At 34.7% G+C, this 27,717-nt stretch overlaps 1 protein-coding gene across 19 annotated transcripts in view; it reads left to right on the top strand.

Annotated features, from left to right (window-relative positions):
• Positions 1–930: 930 nt before the first annotated feature.
• Positions 931–27,717, top strand: part of SUPT20H (SPT20 homolog, SAGA complex component) — a gene marked incomplete at its 3' end in the record, with an annotated part of 37,083 nt that continues 10,296 nt past the window's right edge. For 3 of the 19 annotated variants that reach the window (XM_081129697.1, XM_081129704.1, XM_081129696.1), the window contains exons 1-19: positions 1,216–1,376; positions 3,258–3,349; positions 5,762–5,797; positions 6,462–6,520; positions 6,802–6,868; positions 9,643–9,772; positions 10,955–11,058; positions 15,152–15,268; positions 15,385–15,438; positions 17,685–17,824; positions 19,523–19,679; positions 19,774–19,830; positions 21,480–21,551; positions 22,919–23,070; positions 24,187–24,213; positions 24,759–24,791; positions 25,588–25,705; positions 26,247–26,349; positions 26,475–26,633. In XM_081129697.1, coding sequence (XP_080985823.1) covers positions 3,347–3,349; positions 5,762–5,797; positions 6,462–6,520; positions 6,802–6,868; positions 9,643–9,772; positions 10,955–11,058; positions 15,152–15,268; positions 15,385–15,438; positions 17,685–17,824; positions 19,523–19,679; positions 19,774–19,830; positions 21,480–21,551; positions 22,919–23,070; positions 24,187–24,213; positions 24,759–24,791; positions 25,588–25,705; positions 26,247–26,349; positions 26,475–26,633 — 1,588 coding nt within the window. In that variant the 5' untranslated portion in view covers positions 1,216–1,376; positions 3,258–3,346. Of the gene's footprint in view, positions 1,377–2,770; positions 2,907–3,257; positions 3,350–5,654; positions 5,798–6,461; positions 6,521–6,801; positions 6,869–9,642; positions 9,773–10,954; positions 11,059–15,151; positions 15,269–15,384; positions 15,439–17,684; positions 17,825–19,522; positions 19,680–19,773; positions 19,831–21,479; positions 21,552–22,918; positions 23,071–24,186; positions 24,214–24,758; positions 24,792–25,587; positions 25,706–26,246; positions 26,350–26,474; positions 26,645–27,717 lie in introns of those variants that run through there. The other 16 variants (XM_081129702.1, XM_081129688.1, XM_081129701.1 and 13 more) reach the window with 15 other exon arrangements.

Consider the following 27,717-nt stretch of genomic DNA (forward strand, 5'->3'; position numbering starts at 1 on the left):
TGCATGCACATGGACCTTGAGACCTTGCTGGGGATCAAACCTGCAACCCAGGCACATGCCCTTGACTGAAAATTGAACCCACAACTATTCCGTCCACGGGCCAACCCTCTAACCACTGAGCACCACCAGCCAGGGCAAGAATACATACATAATTTAAATCACCCTAAAAACCAACTAAAAGACAGCAGAGAGGAGGGGAAGGAGTGCAGTTTTATCTCATCCCACTGTTTAAACAGAGAAGCCAACAGTCTCAGGATTTAATTGCCAGGTGCTTCTCATAAATTGTGGAAACGTCATAACAAAGAAAAGTGGAGACCTTCAGAGTTAATCTGTACCAGGATATCTAACAGAATAATTTAAAATCGCACAGGGAATATAGTCAATAATATTATAATTAGGCGTGGTGCTGAATGGGTGCAGGAATTATTGGGATGATCATCTATTAAGTCATGTAATGACTGGTCACTGGGGTGTACAAATAATAATAATATAAAGTTTAAATTGTTAAAAACAAACTTATAGACGGGGGTATATAAAGCAGAACCCCCCCCCTCCCAGCTCTTTAGATTAGCTACAGCGCATCAGCACTGCATAAACCAGATGTATAGATTTGCTTGCCTTGCTTCTTCAATAAAGGCGCATGCTTCAAGTTTTGAACACAACACAATTAGGGCTCTCCTTTAAATTCATTTATAGAGGGCGACAAGACCGAGGTAGGAACAGTTCTCTCCCTCTGACTCAGGGGGTTGTCCCATAACATGTCTCTTGATGTCTGTGAGAGGTGCCTGTAACACTACCTCGCACATTACAGACCTGGACCCTAGGCCTGCAGGGACCAGAATCCGCAGACGCTAGCGCGGACCAGCCTCTGGCACCCAGCCTCATCACCCACCCAGCCTCTCGGCTCCACCTCTTCCGCCCGTTGTCACCAGCGCACCGCCCAGCACGCCAGGCGGAAGCGTGGGCGCTCGAACAGGCCCGGGACTTGGCTGAGGCGCCGCGCCGCGCTGCGCCAGCTAGAGGGCCTTGAGGAGTAAGGGGCAGGTGGGCGCGCGGCCGGCGGCCAGGCACAATCCCTCACATAGCGTTCTGGCCGAGCCTGTGGCATGGTCCTGAGTCTCAGCAGGGGATCTGCCTGCGCAGGTGGGAGGCAGTGAGCCGCGTAGTCGCGCGAGAGCTGACCGGGGTCAGAGGTGAGCGAGCGGCTTCCCGAGTGGCTTTTCGTCGCTTTCCGGAGGCCGGGGAACTGAGACGGTGTCCCCGGAGACGCAGGTCGGGCGGAGCCGGCGGCCGTCCTGGCTGCCACCTCCGTTGACTCTCACATGCTACCAAACACGCTTTTCATTTTGTTTTTGACTTTTGAGTTCCAGTTACAGGTATTCTGAAACGCGCAGTAATTTCGCGTATTGCTTCTTCGGGGCGGGTTTCTGGGTGTCCATATTGAATAAAGGCTGTTCCCTTCGCTTTTGAGTTGCGGCGTTTTCCAGGTAAAGCCTAAGATGTTACATAGGCTCCAGCAGTTGGAAGGAACTCAGGTCGATTAGAGAAATCAATGGAATCGATTGCGACGTTACAATTGTATTAATTACTGGTCCTCGCCATGGTTACCGGGAGTTCAGAAACGGTCTTGGCGATGCAGCTTCCTCTGGAAGCCATCTCCCGTAACCACCGTGTGGGGAGGAGCTGTGTTTCCTTCAGTACAACACATTAAAGTCCCTGGTAGGACTCGAAATAGGTGTTTAGCAAGATTTTCCAGGTTAGATTAAGTACAGTACGGTGGTTGATAACCATGGTGTAAACTTACAGCAAAATTAAGAAAAATAATTATGTTAATCTGAACAGAATCGGGTCTTTATTTTAAATGTTTTGCTTTTAAAAATCTAAAAAACGGTGGATTGATTGGTCTGAAGGTTGTAAGATTTAGTAGAAAGAATCTAAGATTAAAAAATGATAGTGGTCTGAATTACAGTGTAATGTGAGCTTGGGAAATTCACTGTTTCTGAGCGCCTTATTCTATAGACGATGATTACAGTGGTTTTTCTCACAGACTTCTAGTATGTATATCCAGTATACAGTAAGCGGTAGTAATTGGTTTTCGTCTGTAATACTTAAATAATTTAATGTCACTAAACCTTCCTCACCCCCATTTTCCCAATTCAGTGACAAGAGATCTAATTTTACACTTGATCTTAGCCAAAAGACCGAGACGCCATTAGATATGATCAGAAATTTTTCATCTTAACTTGAACTCATAGTAAATCTCCTATGAGCTCTTGAAGGGTAGGATTAATGTCTTAATGATGTTTTAAATGATTATTCGTAGTTTGGGTCTTTTTTTCCCCCTCCTGTTTTCTCCCAACCCCCACCCCCACCCCTTTTTTAATAAACCTAAACTGGCAAAACCTAAGCTTTGGGTTCACCAAAACAAACCAGAAGAATTTTACGTGGAAAATACTGTTTTCTCTCATTTGAAGATGTGCTTTTAGCTCACCTGTATAGACAGACACACAGGTTACAAGGAGATAGGTAAAGATTTCAATAAAAAATAAGCTTGATTTATTTAGCATCACTCAGAGCAGATATGCACCATCCTTGTTGGAGGCAGAGAGGATACTGCAGTGGACTTCAACCCTGACAGCACCTTTGAATCACTTGGGGAGTTCCAAAAATGCTGATCCCTGGGCTCCACTACAGATCAGTTAATGAGAATATGGAGTGTGGTGCCTGGGTATTCCACTTTTTAAAGCTACCCTGGTATTCTGTTTTGCAGCCATAATGAGAACCCTTGAGTTAAGAGAAATGAGATTCTTCAGGAGTGTATCCAGTTTGCTTGCGGGAAAGGGCTGGAGGGACTAGAGCTGCATCTGGAAAACGTAGCCTAGGGCATTTGGGGGAATTACCAGCAGGTATGATGAAATATATGATTTATAAAGTGATCTGTACAGCAATCAAGGCCAGTGGCAGGTGGTTACAGTAATCCAGAGGAGTAATGAGAGCAGCAACAGTGAACTTTTGTTCTTTTCTCTCCTGGATGTTAAATATTTTTTAAGAAAGTGAGTAATCATTTTAAGTTGCAAACTGTATTTTGCCCTACCTAGTTAAAACTCTACTTTTCAACACTAAATGGATAGATTGTGGTACATGAATTTCATCGTTGCTGATTATTAGATAGTGTGTTAGAAAAACATATACCTGTATTATCTCATTTCTCTTGATAAGTTTATGTTAATATGGGGGTTTTGTTTTTGCTTTTACAGCGCTATAAAATTGATATTAAAAACATGGTTTTCACGCTACTTCATCAGCGCAGTTAAGTTTTCTTTTTGGATCTCTATTTTATACCACAATGGTAAGCTCAGTATGTTGATATTTGCGTTTTAGATTGTTCTCTTCCTTTATCTCTGTAAAAATATATGTGTTATAGATACAGAAGTCCTCTTGTAGCCTATTCAAGTTTCCTAACTGGGAAATTACTTAGTAGTCACATGCAAAATTTTTTCCACAAAATAGGGGATGATCTCTCAATTCTGTGTTAAAATTATTCTATCTGGTTATACAGATAATCCACCTCTCTTTATCTTTGTGAAATATTAAAAAATACATACTTCTGTTTACCATAGTCCAAATCATTGGCAAGGAGGATGGGTATAAATACAAGTAGTTTGGGAGGTTTCTCATGTTTTAAAGTTCCTCTTAATTTAGATTAAAAAAATTTTTTTTAAACAAATGTAACCTGCTTACTGTAAATAACATTTAAGAGCATGAGTTTTAGTCTTCTGATGGCACATTTCTGTTCACTAAACATACTTAGGGCTGGACATTTAACTTTTATCACTAAAAAATTAAAGACAAAGGGGAAAAAACAGTTTCTAACGTTTTAAAGAAGCAGCAGTATTTGACAGTACAAGGATAAATGAACACTGACCACTATGTTGAATTAACCTCAGAAAACAACCACTTTCTTCTTTTGGGATTTTGCCTCTCTACCCCTACTCTATTACAGATAAGTAGAGCTATTACAGTGAGGTACAGACCTTGCTTTATTTTGTATCCATATTAACTAATCACTTCTTTCTAAAGTATTTGAAGGATGTAGTGTATAAATGATGCTTATATTTACATATGTAGGTATATCTCACTGAACCTTTTGAAATTTTGATTACAGAAGTGAAATATTTACCTGAGAAGATTGGCTATTTAAAATTATCATAGAGTGTATATTTGTGTTTATTATAACTTTTTTATATAAACTTTAAGGTTTTAGAGCCACAATAATTAAAAGAACCTTATGTATTTGTCAAGTGTATATATCCAGAATTATGTTTTTGTGCTGGAAAATACTTTATACTCAGGAATGTCATCTTGCCCAGTTTTGTTGGGAATCTGACCCTTATAAGATTTTTTTAATGAGTTGGTATAAATTTATTTTAAACTGAACCTTTTGAAATTATATATTTCATACTTTTTTCACTTACTACATTTTAGATGTTTGATAATGTGGGTTGTTTTTTATTGCAGTCTAAATTAAAAGCCCAGCTATTTTTGTAATCATGATTTCCTCATCCTTAGGACTAGGGTGGCAGGGCCACTTAAACCTTTACATGATTTCCAAAGTCTGGCAATATTTATTCTTCTCTTTACCCTCTTGGGATTTTGGTGGGTGCTGAGAGTTTTTACTCCATGTAACTTGGTAAGTTAATTGTTGGAGTCTACAAAATAAAGCAGAAAAATTTAGATTCTTGTAAATAAAAAAATGAAAGTTCTGTGCCTATCAGTAGAATTAAAAGTTACTATCATTGTGAATAAAAAATACAATAACCCTGTGTAGTACCCAAATCACAAAACTAGCAAGAGAAATCCCTGATAGTATATTTGCTTAATTTTCTTTAAAACCAGTACTTTTTATTTTTAGGTATCCTTACAAAAGAAACTTTACAGATGGGGAAGATATGAGGTTATCTTATTTCTCTTCCCTGCCTTAAAATAAGGGTCTCCAAGTAATGGATGAAGGATGGGAGTCTATTAGTGATCTTAAATTGTACATGTTCTAATAATACTATGTTTTATCAACTCTAAGATACATTCTTTTTTACATTCTAATATTACTGATTTGAGGATAAGTCTACAATCAATGACATCTTACAATTATAATTGGTGGCACATTTTTCTTAATGTTACCTAAATGAATGATGTGTGCTTATAGTTGATGGTGTCTTAAAGTCATTCAGACATGATAATTAGCCATTATTTATTGCATTTCTACTAGGCACTGACCTAAAAACATGTTAAAGATTCTCTATGTTAATATATTAGGAATTTCTAAGTTGATGTTAGGTGCCAACATAATAGCACCTAAATTTTCAGGATTCTTATCAGATTAGGAGAGTTTAGTCTTTGCTTTACTTGAATTGCATACTTGATGTCCAATATATTTTTTACTGAATGGTGCTCTTAGGACATTGAAGAAGTTAAAGTTTATGAAACGGTTGTAGTTACTATATCTATTCCATGGCTCTGTATCAGCCTCAAGCCCTGGCCAGAAAAAGCTATTTTAGCATTTCTTATCTAATTTGTTGTCATAATCAGGTGCCTAATCTTTTCTTTATAATATATATTGAGCATGCAATATATGGAGGAGAGAAAGGGAAATATATTAGACATTTTAGAAAATTAAACTTAAACAATTACAAATGTTATGTGTATATTACATTTTTTTGTGAAAATAACTAATATTACCAAATACACTATTTACTTTTCACAGCAACAAGCTTTAGAACTAGCTTTGGATCGTGCGGAGGTGAGGCTTGACTAAGTTATATATTGATATAGTGTTGATGTTAATTGACAAAACTCAGTTTTTAAAGATTTTTATCTGATGTCAAAATAGTACATTAATATTTTAGGACAAGTATGCAAATAATTTTGCTGTAAATGTATAAAAGTAGCAGATGATATTTGAATCATCTGTTACTTGAAATCCTCAGATAATAATGCTGTAGAATAAAAATTAAATAATGCTGCAGTATTAATATTATTTAAACAAGGACATAGAATTTCTAAAATCATGTTTTCCTGTTTTGACAAGTTTTCTTATTGCTCAGTTCAAGGGACAAATAGCTGAAAAAATATATACAGTACTTGCAATTGGATATGCTCTGCATATTCTGAACAACCATAAAACATACAGCGAATATTTGACTTGTGAAATCACAATTGTAAAGCTTTATGATTTTGCTTATATCATAGCAATGAATATTGTGCTAAATTTTAGTGCAGTTTAAATTTCATTCATAGCATATTTAGAAGTTAAATAGTTTTTCCTACAAGGTATAATTTAATAGGAATCAGAGACTTTAGTGACTGAATAGCCTTTTTAGCCTTATATGTGTTTTAAGTATACTTAATACAGTGTTCATTCACTGAGCAAAAGGCAAGCTATTTCATAAACTTTTCTTTTTTAGTATGTCATTGAAAGTGCCCGACAGAGACCTCCTAAAAGGAAATACTTATCTAGTGGAAGGTATGAATACTTAATTAATTGATTACATATTAGATTCATTGAAATGTGCTGAGAGCCACCATTTATTAAATTTTAAATAAGCGCTGTGCTAGAAATGTTATATTACAGGTATTTTGCATACATTAGAACTTTCTTAGTTTATGTTAGCTATCATGTCCACTTCACCCCCAGTCTTTGGAAAATTGGAAAAAAAATTATGAGAAAATTCAGTAACATTTATTTTACAATGATTATTGTATTCACATTATTTTGCATATTGTCTTTGTTTTATTAAATTTTAGAAAATCTGTATTTCAAAAACTTTATGACTTATATATTGAAGAATGTGAAAAAGAGCCTGAGGTTAAGGTAAGTATACGTTTTTTATATTGTTACTGCTCTTGAAATGTAGAGGAAGAGGGAAATTTGAAGGAGTTACATTTGAAGCAGATATTGATGTATACTTTTGTGAATGAGCTAACATTTTACCAGCCAGATTCTATCCAGTTTTATAATTGACCCAGAGCTCTGGCTACAAGGTAGAGATCATATGCTTAGGTAGGAGATGGGAAAAGTGTTTACTGAGTAACAGAATATCCCATTGGGAAGTCAGAAGAAGCAAAGCCACTGTATATATTGGGTGGGGCAAAAGGAGGTTTCTTTTTCCTCCTGAGAAATTATTTGTAGATTGAAGATAGGAGAAAAGTAATCTATTTCCTCATGGTGATTTGTATTGAAAAGTTAAAGCTATTATAGAGCAAGTAGGAAAATCCGATGTGGTAATAAAAGGTGAATTTGGTCACAAAAATTAGTTCATGGCTGGGTTAAATTTATTTGTATTTAGCATAAAAGTGTGAGCAGTTGAAATATAATAGAAATTGATTTATTGATACTTATTGTACCTTTAGGTTGTAAGGATCTTAAAGGGCTGTACGAGTTTCTGTTATCTGTCTTTAAAAATGAATGTCATTTTACCTTTTAGGAATTCCCATAGTATCTAACCTTTGAAATCTTCACATTAGGAGAAAAATTATTGTTAAACTATAAATAAATCTTACAGTATGTTTTGCATAAGTTTTATTGAGGTATAATTGATGTATAATAAATTTCACATTAATAATACAGTGGTTAAAATATACATTTAATAAATTTTGACATGTATATGCCCATGAAACTATCACTATAATCAATTTAATGAACATGTTCTGCACTTCAGACAGAACTAAGATAGGAGAGATACATAAATAAAGATTCTGCACTGGGGTTGGCAACCACTGTCCACCAGCCAAATCTGGCCCACTGTGTGTTTTGTAAATAAAATTGTGTTGGAATCCAGTGACACCCATTGGCTTATTATATCTTCTCTATGGCTGATTTTACAATGCAATGACAGAGCTGAGCAACATAGACTATATGGCCCACAAGCCTATGGTACTAACTTGTCCTTTAAGAAATTTTCTGTCTTCTAATCTGTATGCTCACTCCAGAACTACGCGGGAACCAACTTGTTTTGTTTTTGTTTTGTTTTTTTAATTGATTTTAGAGAAAGGAAGACAGAGAAAGAGAGAGATAGAGAAATATCAGTGTGAGAAACATGAATCAGTTGCCTCCTGCACTTGCCCTGACTGGTGATTGGACCCACCACCTTTTGGTGTCTGGTACCATGATGCTCCAACCAATTGAGCCAAACCATCCAGGGCCAAACTTGTTTTCTTGAAGAGTATTCATATTGTCAAAATTTATCTAACTATTCTGTCTTATGTCAGATTGTGAGGTTTTTTTCCCTACACTTGAAAAGACTTTAAAATTTTAGTCTCTTTGCTAGTTTTTTTTAATATCAAAGTGGTTAAAAGTTGTTTTACCACTTTTTCAAATTTGAAAATGCAGTGTTTTGATTCTATGGTGACAGTAGCTCAAGAACTTATAATTTCTCTCTGCATATGACTATACATCTTTAATATAAGATACTCAAAACATGTTATTTGAAATCATGCAAAAGTAAATACAGTATTCTATTAACTGATGTCTTTCACAAATAAGATTTCATGACAAGAATCGTTGTATCTGTAATTGGGTTTTATTTTATTTTAATTTTATTTTTTTCCATTGACTTTTTCCATTCCCTTTTAGAAAGAGGGAGGAAGGGAGAGAGAGAAATATTGATTGGCTGTTCCACTTACTTATGCTTTCATTGGTTGGTTCTTGTATCTGCCCTGGCTGTACTCTCACTGGGGATTGAACCTACAACCTTGATGTATTGGGATGATGCTCTAACCAACTGAGCAACCCAGCCAGGGCCTGAGTAACTTTTTTTTTTTTTTTTTTTAAGAATAGTTTATTTCATCTGGCCAGTGTGGTTCAGTGGATTTAGTGTTGTCAGCTGGGTTTTATTTTAAATCATGTGCATTTCGAAAATGGATTTTGATATATGTGTATTACATTTTCTGGTTTTTTTTTGTTTTGTTTTGTTTTGGTTTTTTTTAAGAGAAGAAGGGAGAGAAACACTGATTTGTTGTTCCACTTATTTATGCATTCATTGGTTGATTCTTGTATGTGCCCTGACCAAGATCAAACCCACAACCTTGGCATATTGGGACAATGCTCTAACAAACTGAGCTCCTTTGCCAGGGCTCTGATGGATTGTTTTCTAACAAAGTAGTTTTTAAGGAGTAGATAAATTGAATTTACAGAAAATTGTTTTAATTGCCCACTTCTTAGCAATTAGATATTTTTGATTTTAACATTCAGCAAATTTGAGCTGTTGAACTTGTTTGAATTAATTTAGACCATAAAATATTTAAGAAATGTGCACCTGTATCAGTAACAATACAACCAAAGAGAATGCCCCGAATTCTTCATTCACTTATATAGAATTATTTCACTTTTTTATTGTTTTATAGATAGGTCACTGGTTTTTCTTTGTGATACAAATTAATTTGCATAATACATAGCAATAGATAATTAAGTTTACATAGATGTTATGTACTTGATGGCTATAATGTTTGTGAATCTTCCCTGTGTATTCAGCATCGTAATGTGGAATGAACACCAAAAGATTAATTCAGGTCTGCTTTTGTTAAATCATAGTATTATTTGTTAAGGTTATGCTGGATTGTTTTCATGAGCTCTGCCTCTTTTTAAAGCAGAAATTAAGAAGAAATGTGAACTTGTTAGAGAAGCTTGTCATGCAAGAGACATTGTCATGTTTAGTGGTCAACCTATACCCAGGAAATGAGGGATATTCTTTGATGCTCAGGGGGAAAAATGGATCAGGTAAGAACCTCCAGAGGGCATCATCTACAAAAGTCCCTCTGCCTGGCAGGATGTGCTGTCTTTTAGAAGTGTTTTCTTAACCTGCTTAATAAAAGAAGACTTTGATCCCAAATTTTCCTCTATATGACATTTTATTTTAATACTAGAAATTATCTCTAATATGATTAACCTTCCTGAAATATGCATTTGAGGAGTGTTTTGATTGAGACAGGTCATTGTAGTTAAATTTTTATAAAAGATGTAATTTTAAAATAATTATTCAAAACTTCTTTCATTCTCTTACCATTAATATTTTAAGATAGCATAAAGTGTTTTAAGGTATGTTTTTCTTCTACATTTTGAATGTACTCTGGGTCTGAAACTTTCAAAATTAAGCAGACTTACTGCCTTTTGAGTAATTTACATATGTTAACATTTTATTAATGTGAATATAAAAGAGTTTTAAAACATAAGTAACCTTAGATTTCACTAAAAAGCCATCAAAAAATTTGATATGATGATGTGAGTTCTATAAGGAACTCACCTGGTTAAGGATTTTTTCTTGTGTTGATAATTGTAAAATGTTACACCAAGAGAATTTTGTTCTATAAATAACCATTTTTCAGATTAGGTACCAAATTATCGATGATTTCCAGATTAGATTAAGCAGTCTTTGAGGACTTTGCAATTACCAGATGGAATTTTATCATATTCTGATTATTGCACTGCTGGCTGTGATTTGTATTGTGTTTATTATGCTAGATGTTTTTCTGTGAGAGCCCGGCCGGGCGTGGCTCAGCGGTTGAGCATTGACCTAGGATCCATGCGATCGGGATTCGGTTCCTGGTCAGGGCACATGCCCGGGTTTCGGGCTCGATCAATGACTCTCTCATCATTGATGTTTCTCTCTCTCCCCCCCCCTCCTTTCCTCTCTCTGAAATCAATAAAGATATGTTTAAAAAAAAAAAGATGTTTTTCTATGAGATGTTAGGCAGTTTTCTCCCTTCTGATATAAAATTCTATGCAGTTAATAGTCTTTTAGCAATATGTAAACTGATTCTTTTATAATCCGTACATAAAGAAGGACTTTAGGAGAGCCTTTTGGCTTTATTCTCTCTTTTGTTTTCTAAACTTATTTAGATTATGCACCTAGGCTTTTCTGTGAGCCTCATAATTTTCAGAAACTTTTTTTTTAAAATTAAGATTCTGAGACCATTCGACTGCCTTATGAAGAAGGAGAATTGCTTGAATACTTGGATGCAGAAGAATTGCCTCCTATCTTGGTTGATCTCCTAGAAAAATCTCAGGTGCAGTTTTTTTCTTTTAAAAATGTCCTTAGATTTCTCAACTATATGTTGTTTTGTAATAAAGGATATTTATGTTTTCTCGATAGTGCTTAGAATATGAAATGAAACATTATCAGAAGCTATATGAAAATTGGTTTATTGTGGGATATTTATCCTTTAGTCTACAACTGAAATGTGTAGATTTAGTCGATTCTTCTAAAATCGCTATGAAAATTAGCTCATCCACTGGAAATCTCCCTTTAGCTACAATCAAGAAGTTATGGAAGAAACTACTTAATCTCTTGGCTTCACCCCAGCTATACTATGTTCTTTACTGAGGAAAAAGAAGCCATCAGATGAGTGGTAATAGATGTTTTCTTCCTAGCACTAGTCTACCAGCATCCCACATCTCTGTCCATACTTTCTGCTTGCCTTCCTGTTAAAATGGATGAAGTAAGCCATTCCTAAGGCAACATCTTCACTTCTTTTCTGGGTCCTCCTCCTTTTTAGTGATTTGCTACTGTAACCTCCCTCCCTTCTATCATCTATTTTCCTCTCTTAGTTAAAAAATGCAGGCATATTGTACTGTCACTTAAAAAAACTTTTCTGTTTGCATCTGACTTGGTCTCATTGCAAATTTCAGTGCAAATGACTACTTCCTTGAAATAACTTTTTCACTTCTGAGATATCACATTTGTGGTTTTCTTGTTTTCTCTCCAATGCTTCAGTCATCTTTGTTGTCAACTCTTCAACCCATAAATATGTTCAGGTTCGGGTTAAGGCCTAGGCACTCTAGTAACACTCTCTCCCTGGGTGATCGCAACCCTCTTCATGAGCTTTAAAATGACATTTAATTTCTTGCTTATCTCTTTTCCAGTTACCATTGCAAACCTGTATTTACTAGGATATATAACAGGTTCTTTAACTTAACATGACAAAACAGAACTTCATTTTTTTATCTTTATTTTTGAAAGTATTACTGATGTCCCCTTTTCCCCCCCATTAATCCCCTCTACCCCGCATCCACCCCATCCCAGGCCTTCCCTATAGCAATGTCTGTGTCCATGGGTTATACTTATAGACATATAAATTCTTTGATTAATCTCTCCCCACTCACTCCCCACCCCTACCTTCCCTCTGAGATCCCTCAGTCTGTTCCATGCTTCTATGTCTTTGATACTATTTTGTTCATCAGTTTATTTTGTATATTACATTCCACATGTGAGTGAGATCTTGTGGTACTTGTTTTTCTCTGACTGGCTTATTTTGGTAAGCATAATATTTTCCAGTTCCTTCCATGCTGTCCCAAAGGATAAGTGGTCCTTTTTTACAGCTGTGTAATATTCTATGGTGTAAATGTACCACAGGGTTTTTATCAACTCATCTGTTGATGGGCACTTAAGAAGAATGTATATTCTGCAGCTCTGGGGTGGAAGGTTCTGTAAATATCAATTAAATCCATCTAATCTAGTGTGTCATTTAGGGTCACTGTTTCCGTCTTCATTTTTTTTGTCTGGAAGACCCAGCCAGTGAAATCAGTGGAGTGTTAAAGTCCCCTACTATGACTGTCTTGCTATTGGTGTCTCCCATAAAGTCCTCTAGAAGTTTTTTTATAAATTTAGGTGGTCCTATATTGGATGCACATGTTTATCAGGGTTATATCCTCTTGTTGGATCCATCCCTTTAGTATTATGTAGCGACGTTTTTTTGTCTCTCGTTATGGTCTTCATTTTGAAGTCTATTTTGTCCGATAAGAGTATTGCTACCCCAGCTTTTTTTTTTCATTTCCATTTGAATGGAAAATTTTTTCCCATCCCTTCACTCTCATCCTATGTGAGTCTTTTGTTTTGAGGTGGGTCTCTTGTAGATAGCATATATTTGGGTCATGTTTTCTTATCCATTCAGCCACCCTGTATCTTTTTATTGGAACATTTAATCCATTTACATTTAAGGTTATTATTGATAGATACTTATCTATTGCCATTTTAATTCTTTATGCCTATGTTTCTCTATTTCTACTTCTAATTACAGCAGTTCCTTTAACATTTCCTTCAGTGCTGGTTTGGTGGTGATAAACTCCTTTACCCTTTTTTTTGTCTGGAAAGCTTTTTATTTCACCTTGATATCATTCATCTTGAATGATAGCCTTGTTGGATAGAGTAGGTTTTCCAGCAGGGTGGGGCAATTGCTTCCCCACCCCAGGCAAAAGCAGCCAATTGTCTGCCTGAGAAAGATGTCCTCTGCAGTATGAGGGAATGACTTGGCACAGGAATCCAGACTGGTGCCTTCTGATCTCAATCTCTGGAGTCCACAACCCTAGATTCTCCTCACACAGCTCTAGTGCACTGTGCCCTCCCTCTGCTGGAGCCCAAGGTGAGTGGCTACACATGAAACTTTGTGCGTTAGCCCTTTAAGAGCGTTCCTGCATTTCCATTCCTCTCTCCCTGGCAGACAGAAACCCTACTGCTTTTCACAGCCAGATGTTATGTGGGCACCTTTCTTGCTTCTGGTGCTCTTGCCTGGGAAGCCTAGCCTGGGGTTTAGGCCCCAGAGTCCTCAGTGGGAACCTCTACAGCTGAGAAATCCCTCTGGACCTTCAGCTGCTGCCTGTTGGAGCCTTGCCAGCCCTCTTGCAACTGCATACTTCATACTGGTCTCTATGTGGTCTCCATTTTTCCTCCTTGGTTATGAGGGTGCTTTCCAGCTCATCTTCAGCTGCAGTTGATTATTCAGGATGGTTTTTCTATATTTTAGTTATAATTCCAGTTTGGTCCCAGGAGAGTGTCAGTGTAGCTTCCACTCAGTCTGCTGCCATCTTGAATCTCCCAAGGGAACTTTTTGTTTTATCTCCCAAACCAGTCTGTTGCCAGTCTTGAATATAAAGGATGACCCTACTTTTACCTTTAACACTCAGTCCATGAGCAAATGTCAGCTGTATCTTTTTAAGTATATGGCCATGACCTGCTGTAATTACTTTGTTGGATTTCCTGCTTCCATTCTAGAACCCCAGAAATAAACTCTTCCACAGATTAAGTTTACAAAACAAAAAGAGGTCCCTGCTTAAAGTTCTTTAGTGTCCTCTCAGTGCACAAAACCCCTGCTTTCCTGTTTGTCTTCATCTTCTGATTCTCATCCCCACTCGTTACACTCCAGCCATTTATGCCTTCTTTCCAAACTAAAACACGTCAAGCTTATTCATCTACTATTCTTTCTACCTGGAGTGATCTATTCCAAATGTCTAGCTCTGTTGTGATTCAGGTCTTAGCTGAAACATCACTTCCTCAGAGAGGTGTTTATATAACAGCACACAATCTAAATTAGCCCCTTCTTGTTTTATTTCCTTTCATCACTATTTAAAATTATTTTATTTGTTTGCATGTTTATTACCTGTCTTCCCACACTGAGAACAAGTGTTGTCTCACCACTGTGTCTGTGAAGTTTTTTGGATAGTGCCCGGTGCATAATTCATATTGTAGTAACTCAATAAATACTTGTTAAATAGCATGAACATGATGACTGATAGCCTGGTCACTGTACCCATTTAAAATTCTGAATGGGTGAAAAAAAACAATACTATGAGTGACTGGCAAGTGAAAATTAGGAAGTCTTAAGCCATAAAGGTTCTTACCTTTGGACATAGAAAAAGGGCTAGAAAACAGTATTTTTAACAGAAGATTATTTTAATTTATAGTTAGCTTTTTTTATTAATAAAGACTGTCTTGTGGAAATTCTAGCAGGCAGATAATAGCAGTTGTATCTATAAGCTGAAACTCTGACAGGGTTGATTGACAATAACTGACAAAATTAGCCAAGTATAACTGAGCCAATGAAAAACAGCAATTCCAGCGATCTGTAACACAAAATACAAATGCTAAATGTCAGTATATAACTAGAAACCCTTTTAAACTGCTTCTTGGGTCAGAGTGATGAACAGGAAATAGTTCCTTTTAAAGGGTGTATGTATGTAGTGGTAAATCCACAAAGGAAATCCGTTTAAGAGTATTTGAGTAACCAGAAACATTCCATGAGAGTGTAAAGAACCTGAAACATTCAATATAAACCCACTTATTTAGGCTTTCAAAAAATGATACTTAAGTATTTTCACTTAAAACAGGTTAATATTTTTCATTGTGGATGTGTCATAGCAGAAATACGTGACTACAGGCAGTCCAATAATATGAAATCTCCAGGTTACCAAAGTAAGCACATTCTCTTACGTCCAACAATGCAGGTAAGGGATGTTTAAGAAGCATTATTTAGATTTTATTTGAAGTTTATTTATTAAATGTCTTCATATGTTTATATGCCTATGTATTAATGTGTTCTTAAATTTTTGATTTCTTCTAGACTTTAATCTGTGATGTACATTCAATAACAAGTGATAACCATAAGTGGACCCAGGTTAGTTGTGTTGTTTTTTAATCCCAGACAGGCAAAATACAGGATGAAACAACACTTATCATTAAGTTAAGCTAAAGATACTTTCTGCTCATAATTTTATTCGTGTGTAACATTTGGGATTTCTTCATGAGTTTTAGAAGTTAAGGGTCTCTGTATATGCAGTAATCCCTCAAGGAACTAAAACAGTTCAGTCGCATTTGCTTTAGGACATGGCAAAATAGGGTTAGGTTGACCTGATCTGCCCAATGTGAAACTTAGTTTTTTAAACCCCTCTCAAAGAAAAGAAAGATGTTTTGCTTGTACCATGGATACAAATAGATACTGATTTCCTATCATCTAGGATTTTAAAGCAGGCCTATGCTTTCTTTACTATTCATAGTGGAGGAACCTCTCTTACTCCTGAGAATAGCCAGTTTACCCCTCCAGTGCTGCCTTAATATATGTGAGGTGTCCACTCATAGGAGTGTTCACTTATTTCTCTGATGCTATAGAGAGAAATAGTTACTAAACCAAAGACAATATCAATAATTAGAATTATTTAATCTGTGAGAATATTATTATAAAGTAAGATTCAGTTTATCAGTAACAAGTGTTGTATTCTAATTTGGAGCTATAATTTTTTTGTTTAAAAGAAAGTTAAAAGCTATTAAAAGGATATTCAAAAACAAACTCATTGGTCACCATTGGATGTTGTTAGGACATCAGTTTCTTACTCTGAGAATTGAAAAATAAAGTGACAGACTATAGTATTTATTCTGCTTTTCTGTATGAACTATACATTAGATAGCCCAATAGTAACTAAAGGAAATTTTTTTTTAGAAAAATTTCAGCTAATAGGTACAAAAGAAATGATAGACTTGAAAATATTGTCACTTGGAAATCTTAACGAATTAATGAATTCAGACAGCTGAAATTTTTAGATTTGAAAAACTATTAGATTATGGATTCATGGAAATTTTTATAATGCAGGGATCTGACTAAACCCACTGGTCTAAAAGTGGGATGATCATTGTGTATATCCTGGTGTGATGCATGAAAAGATAACAATAAACTCTTTTAAAAATAAAGAACCTGAATTAAATCATTCCTCTACATCTAACAGTTACAGAAAATTCAGGGAATTAAAAAAAAAAAAATGACAAGATGAGGAAGCAGCCAGCCAGATTCAGTTAAAAATGATATCATGAAGCAAGTGGTCAAATTCAACAAATAACTGCATGAGGAAAGAAAAAGGATTATCATTACAGAAGAAAAGAAAGGTGACAAGAGAGAGAAAAACCAAATACAATGTGTAGGTCTTATTCGAGTTCACATTCAAGCAAACCAACCAAAAATATACTCTTGATATAGTCGGAAATTTATAGACTGGATATTAGAAGTCCTCACCAGTTAGCAGTGCATGCTGAAGTATTTTCAAGTGAAATAATACAATGTCAGAGATATATTTTAAATTACTCCAGCAAACAAACAAAACAAAACAAAACAAAAAGCTAGAGGGGCAAGTAGTTAAATGAAATAGGGTGTTGGTACATGATTCTCATTACACTTCTGCTTTTGTGTAATTTTGAAAACTTTCATAATAAAAAGTTGAATGGAACTATTGAAAGAAGCAGTGTTTTTTTAATTGCAAAAATTTTTATTCTACAATATTAACTAACTCATTTGATTCTTAAACATTTAGTTGCAGCCATTAAAACATTTCAGAGATTAAGCGAAAAAAATAAGATTCAGTAAAGTAAGTTACATGATGCCAATAAAGAGCCTGTATACTCTTTGGAATTGTGTATCTAGGGTTTATGCAGTAATAGTGTAGTCATTTTTATTATAATAAAATGAAGCTGAGTATAGAATGTGACCATATCTCCTAGATACTGAAAATTATGTGATCCATCTTGATCATCCTATAAGCTTCGTAAAAGAGGATTTTATCTGTTTTGTTCACTACTTTATCCCCAACTCCTAGAACAATGCCTAATATGTAGTAGGTGCTCAGTAGATATTTATTGGATTAAGGAATAGGCATTCTTACAGTTTGGCTATTTTGTACACTGTACTAATTACTGAATTTCCATTAGAAATTTCATTATGCTGTCAAGTTTATAAAGTTTACCCACTGAATTGGAACTTGAAATAGTATATTTTACTGTAGTCCTTAGCAGAGTTCCAAGGAATATTTCTAGATTAAGTGATATGTTTGATTTTAAAATCCTAAGTTTGGTGCTGACATGTGCTTTTACACATTTTAGGAAGACAAACTTTTGCTTGAGAGCCAACTGATCCTAGCTACAACTGAACCACTGTGTCTTGATCCTTCTATAGCTGTAACATGCACTGCAAACAGACTGCTCTATAACAAGCAAAAGATGAACACGCACCCAATGAAACGGTAATTACTTTTGTGAAAAGATAAACCAAAAGATGTTCCTAAACAAGTAGCTCTAAATTTCACTATTTATGGTACCTTTTCCCTCTCAAAGTATGTAAGTGCTCTGTTTTTGGTTTATTGGGTTTTTTTAGATAGGATTTTTAATTGCCTTGTATTTCTTTATGTATTAAAATTTTTTTAATACTTTGTTTTGTATTGAATTGATGCACTTTGTATTCTTTTGCAGAACCAACTTTCTATAAGTTTAGAGTACTCACAAAAAAGATAAAGACAAGTATGAACAGAAAGAATAATTTATTATTATTTCCTAATACCCAGTAACCAGTTTAAATTTTAATATAAATTTTAAACAATAAAAAATTTGAGATTTAGGAAAATACCACAGTTTTAGAAGTTTTATTATAACTAAATGCCTTTTTATAACAGGGTAATTTGTCTTTAAATGTTTTATTTCTTCTACTTAATAAAATAAAAGAATACATATAAATTTGGACTGCCGTTATAGTTGGCTCATCATTAAGTTCTCTTTACATGATTGTTTAATTTACCCATTTTAGATCTTCATCAAGTCTGAAGGTGCTTAAAACACCTATGCATTTTCTAAATCCTTGATTTACTACTGAAATAATATATTCTGCCCCACCCAGGTTTGGCTCAGTGATTGTAGCGTCAGCCTGTGGACTGAAGGGTCCCAGGTTCGATTCCATCCAAGGGCATTACCTCAGTTGCAAGTTCCATCCTGGACCCTGGTCGGGGCAGGTGTAGGAGGCAACCATTCTCTCTCTCTCCCCCCTTCCCCCTCCCTCCCCCCTCCCTCCCTATCCCTCCCTATCCCCCCTCTACTTTCTCTGAAAAGCAATGAAAAAAATATCCTCTGGTGAGAATTAAAACAGAAATAATATAATTCTGACGAAACGGTACATCTTTGGGAATAGTGATATAAAGCCATATTGGATCTGTCAGAAGCCCTAAGAATTCTTGTATCCTTATCCACATCTCTTCATGCCTAATGCCAGTACCTTAGTCCAATACACAATCGTCTTCATCTTAACTTCTGTAATAAATTTCTATCTGATTGGCCTTCCTGCCTCCACCTCTGCTCCCTTATGGTCTATTCACCACATAAGCAAACCAGAGTAATTTTAAAAACATCAAAGCAGATCATGCCATCACTTATTTAAATTTTTCTAAAAGCATTCCAGCACTCTTCATACTAAATCTAAACGTGTTATCATTGATTTGTAAGGCCTTGTTCTCTGACCTCATCTCCTGTTACCCTGGTGCACCTACCTTTTCTGTTTTTAAAACAAAATGTTTGTTCCTACCTCAGCACCTTTTAAAATTCTTCTTTCTACTTTACTAATTCCCTGAGCTTTCCATAGCTGGTTTCTTCTTGTCATTCATGTCTCCTGTCACATATCATTTCTTGAGTTTTTCTCTTTCCTGATGTTGCCCTCCCTGTCACTGCAGTAGCCTGTTTTTTTCTGCTACTGCTTATTGCTGTTTGAAATGATCTTACCTGCTTATACCTGAATTTCGTTTGTCTTGTTCATTTTTATTTCACCAGTGCCTAGGACATTGTTGGCAAGTGGTGGTATTCTACAGATTACATATTTAATGCTTACTTATTTAAACCCATATTCTTACTCTGAATTTCTTTTATTAGCTTAGTTTATTTCAAATCTCTTAATATTTCAGGTATTTCAAGAGGTATTCTAGGTCGTCTCTGAATCGACAGCAGGATCTGTCTCACTGTCCACCTCCTCCTCAGCTAAAATTACTTGATTTCATACAAAAAAGAAAGGAAAGAAAAGCAGGTCAGCATTATGACCTCAAAATTTCTAAAGCAGGAAATGTAAGTATATATATTTTTAAACAAAGCTTATTATTCCAAAAGCCTTGCCTTATTTTTAATTTTCAGTATATTTATACTGTTTTCTACTTTTCAGTGTGTAGATATGTGGAAACGGAGTCCCTGTAATTTGGCCATACCTTCTGAAGTGGATGTAAGTCAGTTCATGATTTCATTTTCATGTAAGGTACCTAAGTGTAACTAATAGTAGCTTATTATACTTTGGGCAAACAAAGAATCTTTTGGAAAAACAAAAGGAATTGTTTTTTAAATAAACTCTTCAGTTTTAGAAGTTATATTCTTTCACATTTACTTGTGTAATAAGACTGTAACTACTTAATATAGATCTGTGTTTAGAGCAGGAATAATAACCAAAGAATTTTGAAATGTGGGAAAAGATGGTACATTTTATATGATGTGCATTATACTACTTTTTTTCATATTTTATCATAATTTTCTGGTAATGCTTCTTTTCCTCAAACTGGGTAAATTTAAAAATTAACAATATTGGAGCAGTGGCCAAGATGAAGAACCTTGGGTGGTGTGCTTTGCTGATCCTTAACATATATGATCAAAGATAGGGAAGGGATCTTATGATGATGAGTGGTCTCTAATTCTTTTATTTTTCTATTTCTTTCTCCTGCATTTCTTTTTATTATTTACTCAACTCTTTATAATTGGTTAGTCATTTAACAGATGTTTGCTCTTCTGCATCCTTTTCAGGCTAACACATGTACTATTCTTATTATCTGTGATTTAAAAAAAAAAAATTATGAAAAGCACAAAGCCAAAATCATCAGAAGTAGACTGCATATACAACTCAAGAGAGTAAGCCACATTATCTTTTGATAACTTACGTACTTCTCTAGGAATGCAGCCTGAGAAAGAGATATTTAGTGTGAATTCCAAAGGGTGGAATTTAGCTTTTGAGGGCAGACTGGATGTCTAAAACAGTGTTTACCAAGCTTTAATGTATATATTAATCACCTGGGTTGCTTGCAGATTCAAATTCAGCAACCTTGGTCTCAGGCCTGAGATGCGGCAGTGCTGACAAGCTCTTCGGTTGCATGGCACTGAGGTCCACAAACCACACTTTGAGTAACAAAGCCCTAATACAAAGTTTCTCAATCTGACTTAATCAAAAGAGTCATCTAGGATACCAGTTAAACATATAGATTTCAAGCTCCACTTCACACCTTCTTACTGAGTCAGGTCTCCAGTGTAGGGACTTGGAAATCCAAATTTTTACCAGGTACCCAAGTGAGTCTAAGTTGCTCTTAAGATCATGGTTACCAGAAAGATGAGAGCATTTGAGTTGCACAGGCTAGTAGGAAATAAATAAAATTTACAAAATATTTGGCCCAAGTCTGACTAAAAACTGGAAAAGGTTTGCACATATTTGATCAGCTGTTACGTGACAACTCCTATGTCATAAAAAACTCAGCCAAAAGAAAAGAAGATCCTTTTCCTAGTCATTTCTCTGACATTCTGATTTTCCTAAAGAACAAATGTCATATCAACTTATGAAATAAAAAGAAGAGGTGCTGTCTAAAAAGGCACTGTGTTTCTTATGTTTATTTAATGGCAAAAAGATTCTAATTTTGTTTTATTTTGAAAATCACTTGGTTCAATTGAATATATCAGGAGAGTTTTAAACTACTTAAGCATAAGTAGTTGGTGATATTAGTGATTCAGGAATTCTTGTGCTAAAAAGTATATTGTATTGTTAAGTTACTTAGATCCTTCTCTTTGGCAATAGTCCCGATTCCATTATATCTTATGTCTCTTGATTTGATTACTTAGGTGGAGAAATATGCTAAAGTGGAAAAGTCTATCAAATCTGATGACTCACAACCAACAGTCTGGCCAGCCCATGTAAGTAACCATTACAGTCTTCATTTCTAATGTTTCTAATCTGGGATCTAAATTTATTAAATGTGAAGTACAGTTGTCTTTAGTTTGTGATCTTTTTTTTTTTAAAGGACTTTCTGGGAGTTCACTGAATTAAAAAAAGGAACAACTGTTTAGTTTCGTTTTATATAAAGTGTGGCTTCCAGTTTAAAAGGCAATTTTAATGCATAACTGCATTTTTACTTTTGCTTTGGTTGCATATTGGTAGTTCTGATTTGTTTTGCTTCAAATTAGTAACTAGTAAAGTATTTTAAGTATGTCTCTTAAGAGAAATAGTCTGTGTAAATTTCCTTATTTGCAATAATAACTTCATAAAGGGAGAAATAGGCATAATTTATTAAATAAAGTGAATCTAGAAGTGAAATGTTAAGATGTTTTGTGTGTGCAATAGCAGGAAAACTGACAAAGTAGAAATAGACCGGCCTTTGAAAGTTTTATTTTTTTAAATATTTAACATTTGCTTTCATGTGTTCAGTATATGATATTCTGCCATATTTCACTCAGACTTTGTTAACTAAATTCCCCAGGGGAACTGTCATTCCCAAAGTGGCATGTAAAAAGAATCCTGGGCTTTATTCTGGCAAGCAGTCTTAAATAGGTTTATTGGCCTATGTACCATGTGTTGTCTTGCCAGATATGTTAGTATGTCATTTATATCTGATTTTTGTTAATTCTGATTGTGCTTGTTTGCCTGGTATCTAGGAAAGAAATTTTAAACCTAAAGAAAGGTTTAAAGAGTTTATCTGAGCCAGAGCTGAAGGCCAGATCCAGAAGCAAAATCTCAAAAGATTGAGAAAATGACTTAAGGAATAACAGTTTTATAGTTTATTTTATATGTTTTAATCAAAGGAGAAGACAGAAGTCAGGTTACATGAAATCCATTGGTGGTAAATTAGGGAGGCAGGAGAAGGTAAAGCAGGGAAATCTCTAGGATTGGATAAAAAGTAAAATGGAGTGATACATGTTTTTTTTATAATAATGGCTGCAGGATAGTTAACACTGAACATAACATGGTTTGTAGAGGTATGCAGGTGAAAGAGGAATGTTGGGATTGTCTCATCCCGGTACTGGGGTGTTTATCTCTGGAGGTCTGGAGAAGAGATCGTTCTGACATTGTAAGTATGTTATCCTAGATGCACAAAAACAATGGGTAAGGTTTGCTTAACATAAAGATTAATCTGTCATAAATAGGATGTGACTTCCGTTATAACATGCTCAGTTAGGAGTTTTTATAATCAGAACATCCCATGTTGTTACTTTCAGTTATTGAGTTTGTCAGGTCTGCCAGGTAGCCCCTTTTTGTTCATGCTGGGATGTTCTGTCTTTTTCAGGATATAAAAGATGATTATGTATTTGAATGTGAAGCTGGTAATCAGAAAACAAAGCTGACCATTTTGCAGTCACTTGGTGATCCACTTTACTATGGTAAAATTCAGCCATGTAAAGAAGATGAAGAAACTGACAGCCAGATGTCACCATCCCAGTGAGTTCTGTTAAATACATGTAATTGACAAAATCAACCATCAGAATTTATTTAGCAACTACTGATAAACTATAAATGAATAAAACTTTCCCCTTGGGGATTCATTTGTTAGATTTGGCAGTGGACCTAAATAGTAGTTAACATGTTTTCCAATAATTACTTTAAAGTAACAATAATTTTTTTAAACTTATGGTATAATTATTTTTATACTTGCTTTGAAGGATATGCCTGTGATATCCCTCTTAGTATATTTATGTGTTGCCACTTATGACTTTAACCTCTCTGAGTATGAAGTGTTTCCAGACAATACTTTGTTTAAATGAGGCAAGTTTACTGTAAATGTCATAGCTATTAAAAATGCTAGGTATTTCGGCACTGCATTTAAGAACACAGACTTGGCACTTAATGTAGTTATTGGCTCTAGAAATATATAGAGTTGATTTTCCTAAATTTATGAACTGCATACATTTAGTACAAGGTACCAATATTTAGTTTTGTTTTTATTAGTTTTGTTTTTTAATCAAGTTGATGATATTTTGAAAAGAAGAAAAAACAATGAGGAGCTCAGCAGAAAAAGGCAGGGACCAGGTCTATGTTAAATCATTTATAAAGCTTTTATGTACACAAAATACTAATTGAAAATGCAGCCGAAAGGTGGATTTTAAAGAGTAACCTCACTGATACCAAAGTAAAAGTCAGTGGGAGGGAACAGTAGCAGACAGGAAGTCTCAGCTAATTTTTTACATTAGCAGCTTCTATTGTTGTATACTAAGTGGAAAGATCTGGTATTTTGATTACCTATATTTTTAAAAATCATCCCCTTAAAGATATACATTGGTCATTTTAAATAAATTTATTAATTTTTCTCTAACATAAGAGAGTAACATATATTCTCATTTTTAAAAATTACTTCAAAAAACCAACTGATAAGGTTTGTTTGACAAGAAGAAAATTGAATTTTTTGTCTTTACATCAGGGTGTTGCTGCAAAATGCTGCATGGTTTATTATCTTTCAGTTATTCTCCACTTTCATAAATTACTTGACTTAATAACTATGAAGTTAAAGTTTGAGCTGCATTAACCAGGTTTTTTCTTTTTTTACATTTTGTATTTCAGCTCCTCCACAGATGATCATTCAAATTGGTAATTAAAAAATAAACAATCTATTTTAATTAGTTAAGAAATCACATAAATGTCAAACTCTTTAAAGATGTGATAAAGACATTTTATCTGAATTGGCAATAAACTCTTCCTTGTCTAAAATATATTCTATGTTCCTGCTACATAGACTGACTTCTAAAATCAAAGGTTAAAGTGAGAGGAAAGCCTTGCACACATAGTTCAGTGCATTTTGCTGTAGGGCAGACACTTTTGCAAGGGTGTATAGCACTTGGTAACTTTCAGCCCAGATTTTGTTTTGATACTTAAGTGTTGTGGCAAAATAAATCTCCCTTAACTTAAACCAGCCAAATTATTAATAATATTATTTTATTGCATGCAAAACTTTGTCACTGCTTCACAAGTTTAAGTGTATTTTTAATTTTTTTCATATCTTGGTAGATTTTAATTTATAAAATCACTGTCAGTAAAATATGGAAGCTTTCAAAAGTAATCGCAGTGCTCCCTAAGAGAACAGGAGTTCTCTTATCTAACACTTTTCTTTTTTTTTTTTTTTTTAAACATTTTAGGTTCATTATTGGATCAAAGACTGATGCTGAGAGGTAAAATTACTAGCATCTTTATTTTTTATCTGGATGAATATGAAAACTTCCCTCTTAGAGGATAGAGAGTACTTCATTAGGAAGCAAAAGTTTGATTTTAATTATGCCATAGGTTTTACTAGGATTTTTTAAAAAATAATTAGGAAACTAACAATAATGTTTAAAATACAGTTTTATTTTAAAAAAGGAAATGTAGACATAATCTATGGTAGGTAAGGAAGGTGCTTTCTAGGTAGCACTTTAGTCAGAATGTTAAGTGAAAGTGGTCATTATTTTGTCTACTTACTGGTTAAATAACCCCTGTGTTTTCTGTAAATAAGATACTGAAAGTCTATCTTAAGATTGTTAATTTAACTGCAAAATATTTTGAGCATTAGTTTGTCATTGAAAAGATTAGAAGAGTGTACTTTTAACAAAAAGGTAAAACTGTCAGATTTTAATTTTTGTGTTAATTTGATGGAACTTTTCAATTGACAGTTATTCATTTTTTATGTAATAAATTTATGTTTAAAAGAGTTAACTGAGCCCTAACCAGTTTGCTCAATGGTTAGAACATTGGCCCTCAGACCGAAGGGTCCTGGTTTCGATTGCTGCCAAGGGTGCGTACCTCAGTTGTAGGCTCAATCCCCAGCCTGCATGTGCGTGTGGGAGGCAACCAATCAGTGTCTCCCTCACATCGATGTTTCTCTCTCCCCTCCTTTCACTTTCTCTGAAAAGCAATGGAAAAAATACCCTTGGATGAGGATTTAAAAAAAAAAGTTAACTGATTCTTACCTATTTTTCCCTAATATTTCAGGGTAGTTAATCAGTACCAGGAATTGGTCCAGAATGAAGCTAAGTGTCCAGTCAAGATGTCGCACAGCTCCAGTGGCTCAGCCAGCTTGAGTCAGCTTTCTCCAGGGAAAGAAACAGAAGTGTGTTTGTTTACTTTTTTGTGCCAAACATTTATGCTATTAGTTTTTTGTGCCAAATTGTTTCTCAAGGAATCTGAGATATGTTAAAGACTATTTTTTGAGGGATAGAGGTATTGTTTAGTTTTGATTTTGCTTTTAACTTAATTTTTTTATGTAACTCTTTATAATGGAAATTTTCAAATATACACAACGGTAGAGCAAAAAGTATAATTAACACCTGTGTATATAAATCACCTGTCTTCAACTGTTGAGGATGAAGCTTGTCTCCATTTTACTCCTCTGCCCCTCTCTCAAACTCTTTCTCCCCACCCTCTTACTCGGAAATTTTTCCTTCATTGTTTATGCACTGTAAGTTAATTCATGGATCTCCTTACTTGAAATTATATTCTCCTGTAACATCTCTAATAGTCAGCCTATAACCACTGAGAGTACTTTGCAGTTTTAAAATGTTTTTTCCTCTGGGAGTTAGAGTGGTATTAATATATGAGATATTGATTTGACTTTAAGTTTAACAAATATACTTAATGTCTTTGTTCCTTAGCAGCCTGAGACCCTGTCGGTTCAGTCTTCAGTACTGGGAAAAGGAATAAAACATCGACCTCCACCCATCAAATTTCCCTCAAGCTCAGGAAATAGTTCCTCAGGTATTATATTCCTTAGTTTCCTGTAATCTAGGGTAAGAAACATCATGCAATGATAACTTGTTTTTAAAACTTACATTTTGATTTTCACAGAATTTTCAAATATAGGAAATCATTTTATATTCTAGGTAACTATTTTACACCACAACAGGCCAGCAGCTTTCTTAAATCTCCAACTCCTCCTCCTGCTTCTAAGCCACCAAGTCTTTCTCGGAAGTCATCTGTGGATCTCAGTCAAGTTAGCATGCTTTCTCCAGCTGCCCTGTCACCTGCCAGTTCATCACAAAGTGAGTCCTGATTTAAATTCTTACATTAACTCTTCATAAGCTTTAGCATTAGTGTTTCTTGGACAGCTTTTTTTGACCAGTGAAATATTGAAGTCTGAATGGACCGTGTACCCAAAATATTTAAGTTTTGAGAAACTTGAGGCAAATCTCTTGTCGATTGTATGTATTACGTGTTTAATGTAATTGTATTTGTTTTTCTGTTTTTCTGTATGCACTTCGTGTATACCTTTCTTATAGACGTACAACCTATACATCTCCTTTTTAAAATTCTGGTAGTTAGATGTGGAGATAAGATTCCAAAATATTTTTTATTTCAGTGTACCTTAGGATCATTTTATATTTTACGTAAACTATGCTGCTGATATGGAAAAAAAAAGTCATAAGAGTTATTGTCAGTCCTATCTTTGTATCTTTGTAAGAAGCCAACTATTTCCAAGGTGGTGATACAATAAACTGAAAGCTAATTTTTCAAAAACACTCAACACTCTTAAAAATTGTTGTCAGTTACGTAAATGTGGTGATGATCATAAAGCATTAAAGCATTGTTCTGAAGATACTAAAATGTAATTTTTAGTACTGAATACTTTTTTTTTTTTAACCATTAAGAGTTGTACACGAATTCTTTTGGGAGAATTTATTCAGATTAATAAATATCTGAGATATTTTGGTGCCAATTTGCAAAAAAGCATTCCAGTTTTTTAGATTTTTTTTATAGGTAATTAAAGTGTGCTAAAAGTTTTAGTACACTGCACAGTGATAGGGTGGTCTTCGCATTAGATATAAACATCTTCATCTTGATAGCTCAAAAGGTGTAATTTTTCTGCCTTCTTGTTTTGCACAAAGAAAAATTCATAAATTTCCTGAAAGTCTTATTCACACTTCTTATGTTGTGGGTATGAATTATGTTAATCTACTGCACACAGTTGTTACTTTAAGTAAGGGTTGAGTGACAGCTTCTGGACATTCACATTTCTTTCCTTTCTTTCTGCAGGACATGAAAGCTAAAAAAGAAAACACCTCAAGAGCTTTTGGTTTTTGGTTTTTTTTTTGGTTTTTTTGTTTTGTTTTCTTAAAAAGTTGATAA

This window comes from Miniopterus schreibersii, assembly GCF_964146895.1.
Source record: "Miniopterus schreibersii genome assembly, chromosome: 2".
Taxonomy (NCBI): domain Eukaryota; kingdom Metazoa; phylum Chordata; class Mammalia; order Chiroptera; family Miniopteridae; genus Miniopterus; species Miniopterus schreibersii.